The sequence below is a fragment of the Bison bison genome, unplaced genomic scaffold (assembly GCF_000754665.1).
Source record: "Bison bison bison isolate TAMUID 2011002044 unplaced genomic scaffold, Bison_UMD1.0 scf7180017863957, whole genome shotgun sequence".
In the NCBI taxonomy this organism is placed as follows: domain Eukaryota; kingdom Metazoa; phylum Chordata; class Mammalia; order Artiodactyla; family Bovidae; genus Bison; species Bison bison.
The window spans coordinates 2,450,276-2,457,729 of record NW_011494529.1 but is presented as its reverse complement, the minus strand read 5'-3'; the positions used below and the strand labels follow the sequence as shown (position 1 = coordinate 2,457,729).

Genomic DNA, 7,454 nt, shown 5'->3' with positions numbered 1-7,454 from the left:
GGCTGAGTGCCAAAGAATTGATGCTTTTGAAGTGTGGTGTTGGAGAAGACTCTTGAGAGTCCCTTGGACTGCAAGGAGATCCAACCAGTCCATTCTGAAAGAGATCAGCCCTGGGATTTCTTTGGAAGGAATGATGCTAAAGCTGAAACTCCGGTACTTTGGCCACCTCATGCGAAGAGTTGACTCATTGGAAAAGACTCTGATGCTGGGAGGGATTGGGGGCAGGAGGAGAAGGGGACGACAGAGGATGAGATGGCTGGATGGCATCACTAACTCGATGGACATGGGTCTGGGTGAACTCCGGGAGTTGTGATGGACAGGGAGGCCTGGCATGCTGCGATTCATGGGGTCGCAAAGAGTCGGACACAGCTGAGTGACTGAACTGAACTGAACTGATGTGAATTTCAGTATTTTCTATTTCTTAGCAGTGACTATTTTTATATAATGATAGTTGTGATTAAGGTCTAACCATTGCCATTATCAAACAACTAAGTGTTTATTTTAGAAATTGCTTTGCCCCTCATGCTGTTTCTTAATTCCATAGTTTTATTATGGCTTCACAGTCTCCCCAGTTTCCCAAAAATCTGTCCTAGGAATTATCCTGTAGCCCTCATTTTCCACCATTACCACACTTCAGAAGTCAATACATGTTCTCAGTTTCAGCTCCTAAACAGCTGTCTCCAGACTCCTCCTTTCTATCCCTTGGACCATGCCCCCATCTTCTCTTATTTAAATGACTCGACTGGTCTCCCTGGTTTTATTGATTATATTCTTCAGCTGCCCCACCCCCACACCCCATACTTATCCTCCTGACAGGTGGCATGTCTAGCTTATAAGTACAGATTTGACAGTAGCATTCTTGTACTTTGTTGGTTTCCCTTTGACTAACAATCAGTTACATTTGACCGATGCTTACTGACTGCCTCCTATCATAAGGGATTATATTAGATACTAGTAGCATAATCCCGATAGTCCCCTTATAGTGGAGTGTGATAGAGCTTCATAGCTTGTAAACTTGAGAACTGACTGAACTCAAATTCATATTCCTTAAAGAAATCTACCTACCCTTCATATTGTTATTGTTTTTCTTCAGTTGCTAAGTCATGTCTGACTCATTTGCAACCCCATGGACTGTAGCCCACCAGGCTCCTCTGTCCATGGAATTTCCCAGGCAAGACTACTGGAGTGGGTTGCCATTTCCTTTTCCAGGGGATCTTCCTGACCCAAGGATTGAACCCATATCTCTTGCATTGACAAGCAAGTTCTTTACCACCTGACCTTAAATCTCCCCTTTCCCCATGTATTATTAATATGTACCACATCATACCAAGTTATCATAATCCAATACACATTTTATGTTCTCTTACCTGTATAAATGCTATTCTCTCTACCTAGAATGCCTCCATTCCTCTAATGGATAAAACCTACTTGTCCTTTTAACATTCTTCCCAGGCCTCACATTTGCTGAGGCCCTTTTACTCCCTTGAACCTCTCATCCCTCGGCTGAGTTAGATACCCACTTCTCTGCAGCCATATCTAGGAATAACACTAGCAAAGGACTGACTTATCAGACTGTATTGAAATTGATCTGCCAGCCTAACTCTAGAGCTGTTTCAGGGTAGGGACCATGCCATTCATTTAAGTGTCTTCCTTACCCAGCATAATTCTTGGCAGTAGCAGACTCTCAGTAATCATTGGTTGAAAGAGTGAAAGTCCCTGGTTCATGATTTTCCTAATTATCCTTTCTTCTTATGGATATGAGCCTCTATTTAATTTATTTATATATTCACTTCTACGGGCTTTAAAACTCTCAAACTAATGCCTTGATACAGAAAAACATGCATCTATTGCTCCCGCCTTGTATAATCTTCCAAAAGAACAGATTCCTTGCATGTATATAATTACACCACTATTTACACAGAATTGTCTTTTAAGATTGGTAGATGTTATTTATTCATTTAAAAATACTTATTAAGCTACTTCTGTAAACAGGATATCTAGAGGCTCCAGGACATATAAAAAGTGCAGAGAATCACATCTCACACAAGGGTCAGCCCTGAAAATCATGTGTAGTCAAAGTTATTTTTAACAGTCCCTTGAATCAGAGGTCAACAAATTTTTCTATATAAATATTTTCAGCATAGTGAACCATATGGGCTCTGTCACAGCTACTCTGCTCTTGCAGTGTGGAAGCAGAGATGATATGTAAATGAAGGTGTGCGGCTATTCTAGTACAAATTTACCTACAAAAATTATGGCTCAGGAACCACAGTTTGAGGACCTTGCCTTAAACTGGAAGGTGGGACAGACAGTAAAGATGTATGCAGGGTGCTGAGGGGATTGGGAGTAAGGGGAAATCACACATTCTCATCGCATGAAATTGGGATTGGGTGACCTGCAAAAGATGAATTTGCAGTTCAAAACTAATTCCAAAATACAGATGTGTGGAAGCTATCACAATCAAACAAAGCTAGAAAAACCCAGGGAATGCTAGTCGTTCAAGAAAAGTAGCAGACCAAAATGTGAAGGTATTTGTTAGAAACATCCAGGAATATGGCAACCTTAGTGACAATTTACCATTACAAAAAAATAGGGAAGATGAAAGATGTGTTATAAAAAAATATATGTCCTTCTGATGCAGAAGATTTTTATTGTCAGAATTCTTTTAAGGTCTGAGTTCATTACTGATCAATTTGGATAAGCTAACCGTATAAATTCAAATATAAAATGTGTTAAATGTAACACTGAAATATGCTCTCATTGATCTTTTATTCACAGACCTTACCTGATATTTCTTTCTTTTTTTTTTTTTTTTAATTCTAGCACCAATAGCTGCAGGAACTGGTCCCAATTTTTCTCTCTCAGATTTAGAAAGTTCTTCATACTACAGCATGAGTCCAGGAGCAATGAGGAGGTCTTTACCCAGCACATCCTCTACCAGGTAATTTTATTGTTGGCTCTTAACGAGGTCAAACTTCCTAGTTTACACAGCTTGATTTTTAACTCTGGGCCTACTAGACACTTAGCAGTGTGCCTCTGGTAATAGATAGTAGAAGTGGGTTCAGCCCGAGTGGATTTCCAGTGTCACTGAGGACAGAGAGCAAATGCACAGGCGGCATGCCTATGTGTGCATGTGGGGTGGGGGCGGCGCTTCCCAGGTATCCACCTGCCAATTCAGGAAATGTAGTTTCCATCCCTGAGTCAGGAAAATTCCCTGGACAAGGAAATGGCAACCCACTCTAGTATTCTTGCCTGGGAATTCCCATGGACAGAGGAGCCTGTGGCCTGCAGCCCATAGGGTTGCAAATGAGTCGGACATGACTTAGCAACTAAACAACAACATAAGCTCACACACACACACACATACACACACACACACATATATACACACATACACATATATACATACAGACTCACACATACACATCACTCAGTCAATTCTATGGCATGGGCTGAAAATAGTTAAAGACAGCTTTATCCACAATGAGCGTCTTGTGTTCAGCTGTAAACTGTAAGCATTAGTGGGAGTTAGGGGGATGGAAAGTCATGGAATGGTGCTCTGGGTGAAGACGTGAGCAAAGACACAGAGGCAGGATGGAGTATGAAAATGGCATGTTCTCAGAAAATTAAGGACAAGGCTCGACTAGGGGAGAGTGTTTTGGCTAGTTTGGCAGAAAGTTGGCCCTGGTGACGACAGTCCCGGCCTCCATACCCGCAGCAAACGTTACTGCTCAGTTTCAGCTCTTTTCCTACTACTGTGCCCTGAGAGTTCTCAAAATCCAGTCTATTAGAGTTGCTCTGAGAGATGCAACTATGTGATATCCTAGTGTGAAGATGTAAAAGCAAATGCAGCCCGACAGCATTGTGGGGCCAGATCACAAGCACGGTTGCACCGGGAGACCTTTAAAAGAGTAAAGCTAAAAGAACACAACCAGATAACAATTCCAGGGTGCTTGATCCCCTTGAGGTCACAAAGCCAAAATCAGAATGAAGCATTTTGCAAGATCCTGTTGTCTCCAGATAACCTGTACCGGAGGGAAAGGGATTAGGCATTAAACCCACAGTATTCTTTTACAAATTGGCTTTAGCCCTGGACTGTGACAACAAAGAAAAGAATGGTGCAGAACGATCTTTAATGTTTGTGTACTTTGCAGAAAAACATTTGACAAAGGTATGTTCCTCCTAAAGCAAGCATTTGAGGATTTAAAACAATGTCCAGATGATAGAAATTTTCCCTGGTTAGAGACTCATTCTTACCTTGACTTTATGTATTTTAACCATCATTACTTAAAAAAAATCATCAGCTTGGTCATTACCAATAACTTGAAGATGGTTAAATAAACAGTATTTTCCCACATATAACCACCAAGTCCTACCATCATCTTTCACGTTATTTAAATGTCCCCCCTAGTTCACTGGGGTATAAAAAAGTCGTCTCCACCGCCACCCCTCCCACCCCCACGTTAAAAAAAAAACACTTATAACGAAAGAATGAGATTTTGAACATATTCAGGTAGTCATACATTCTGAGGATTTTGAATGTTTGCTGATGGAAGGGACATTGTGTGTAACTACACTTAGTCAACATAAAAAAGCTTTGCAAATACTTGTGGTTAGTGATTAATTTAAAAGTCGATTGACTGTTTGTTTTTCATATGTGCACTGTGCATGTACCATGGACAGCCCAGCTTCTCCAGCTGTTTTTTGCCTTTTGTTTCAACTTTCTGTGTGGAAGCCTGGTTATTAACGTACTTTAAAAAGCTAGTGTCATTTCCATATTCTGCAAATAACTAACCCTGATAAGGCAGTAATTATACACAGCATCAGTAGTTAATAACTTGATAATATGTTTGTTTTGCTCTCATTAGGCTCTCCTAAGATGATTCTTTTAAAATTATTCTTTAAATATATAGACTCAGCAGAATTATCTGTGTACAGTTGAGGAACTGTGCCCAGAAGAATACCCCAGATTTCCATATAGAAAAGTTCATCAACCAATCAGTCTTTGTTTATGTTATGCCAGTATTAATTGGTCACCTGCTCTGTGGCAGTCACTGTATTAGGTGCTTTACATACCTGATAGGCGTTAATCTTCACAGTAATTTTACAGTACAGACAGTGCTGCATGTAACAATGTATCAGCCCACAACTCAGAGAAGTTAAGTAACATGCCCAAGGTTGCAGACCAAGTAAATGGTAGAGTCTACATTCAAACTTGGAGCTGCTGGAACTTTCAAACAATACTGTTTTGACACTGGATCCTCTTAGGAATGGGGCTCACTCAGGAAGGAATAGAATAGGAAGCCCCCAGAAAGGATTATCTGGCATCTCTACTTTTCATGGACAGTTAGCATTTGCTATTTTGAATCATTATTACCATCTTGGAGGTATGTACGGTTCCTGCCTCCCCTTCTGGATTGCAGATCCCTTAGAGCAGCGGTCCCCAACCTTTTTGGCAGCAGGGACCAGTTTCATGGAAGACAGTTTTCCCACAGATTGGGGTGGGGTAGTGGCTGGGATGATTCAAGCACATGACAGTCATTGTGCACTTGATTTCTCATCTGATGCTGCTGCTGATCTGACAGGAGGTCCTGGTCCACACACGGAGGGCGGGGACCCCTGCTGAACTCTTCCAGTTCAGCTGCAAACACGTATTAAGTCCCAAGGATATGAGATCCATAAAGCAAGTAACAAGCAAGTGAAGTCAAGTAACAGAGGAGTTTTGCAGTCTCATGATATAGACTGACGCGTGAATGAAGATTTGTAGTTCAGAGCATTTGGAACACTCAGGAAAGAGGCATTTTGCTGTTCTTTAGGGACAAGATAAAGCATCTAGGCTTTGCACATAGTAGGAATTAAGCAAATATTTGAAACGAAGATAATAGTCTTCCCTTAATTTCTAGGTAGTATTGCTAAAGACAGAACAAATTCCACACCCAAGAAGAGGTGGTGTGTCATTACTTAAAAGAGTATTTATCCTCCTTCTTATGTAGAGACCTTACTGGTCCTTTCCTGTGTCCCTCAAGTGTTTCTAGGAGAATAGAATTTATGTTAGATAATCAAGAGCAAGAAGCCAGAATTAATAACTGGGGGTTCCCTGGCTGTCCAGTGGTTAGGACTCCGAGCTTCCACTGCAGAGGGCACGGGTTCCATCCTTGGTTGGGGAACTAAGATACTGTATGTCGTGCAGCACAGCCAAAATAAAAAAAAATAATAAGGAACAAAAGTAATGACTGATTCATATCTAAATTTAAAAAAATAAAGATTGATAGGCTTTAACTGTAGGTTCTGTATTCCTTCCAGTAAATATGTTCAAAATCATAGAAGGGGTAATATAAAAATTGGGATGAAATATGCTTTTCTTATCCCAAAGAACTTCAAGATAAACCAGCTGTCAGGTTTGTGAAGTCAGTAAACTTTGTCCTGGAAGCCCTTCACCCATCGCTCCTGGCACTTCTAATTTTCTTCCTTCCTGGATCTTGTTCTCTCCTCTAGCCTGTATCTCCACCTTCCCAACATTTATCCTGTGTCAACGTTGCCCTGACAGTCCTTGCTTTCAAACTGAGGGGTCAGCTAATATCTACAGACTCTCTCACCTTTAGGATTTAATAACCACATGAGTAGGGCTTCCTTAGTGGCTCAGATGATAAAGAATCTGCCTGCAATACAGGAGTCCCAGGTTTGATCCCTAAGTCAGGAAGATCCCCTGGAGAAGGGAATGGCTACTGACCCAATCCGGTATTCTTGCCTAGAGAATTCCATGGACAGAGGAACATGGCAAGCTACAGTCCATGGGGTCGCAAAGAATCGAATACAATTGAGTAACTAAGTCTTAATGCATGAGTATTTGCATTTTATTCTAGAGGACACCAAGGAAATCAAAAGCATTAGAAACTCAGAAAAATATTGGTACTTGGAGAATGATAGGTAATGAAGTTGGCCTTTTGGGTGGGATCTCACTGAATCATGACACTTGGGCAAATCCTTGTCACAAGCACTCATGTGACTGTTTCTAAATCTGTAGCCCAATTCAGCAGTGTTTGAGCATCTGTTATTAGTCAGATACTGTGATAGGCACTAGAGCTTTAAAAAAAAAATCCTGATAATCTCCTTCTTCACAGATCTCAAGCTCCTGTCAGAGAATGTAGGTCTTGCCTTTTATTTGCCAGGGAACACAAGAAAATATTTATTCTGTTTCCAATTTGTATTCTATCAACTTCTAACTAAAATTATTTCAGGTGGCTTTCAATTTAAAAACTATAACAGATAATATTAAATACAGAGAGGGCAGAAACCATGTGGAAAGATGGGAGAGACTCTTATATCAAGAACCTGAACCCAGAGTTATTCTTTACGTTTAGCCCTGAGATGCCTGGTTTCCAAGGCGAGAAGGGAAAGCACCAGGTTATGTAATGTACCTTTTCCAATAAAAGGAAACTAGAATTTCTTTTAAA

At 40.7% G+C, this 7,454-nt stretch overlaps 1 protein-coding gene across 6 annotated transcripts in view; it reads left to right on the top strand.

The window, feature by feature from the left end:
* NFIA (nuclear factor I/A) overlaps window positions 1-7,454 on the top strand; it is a 406,342-nt gene that overhangs the window by 278,395 nt on the left and 120,493 nt on the right. For all 6 annotated transcript variants that reach the window (XM_010833919.1, XM_010833915.1, XM_010833920.1 and 3 more), the window contains one exon: window positions 2,824-2,941. In XM_010833919.1, coding sequence (XP_010832221.1) covers window positions 2,824-2,941 — 118 coding nt within the window. The remainder of the gene's footprint in view (window positions 1-2,823; window positions 2,942-7,454) is intronic.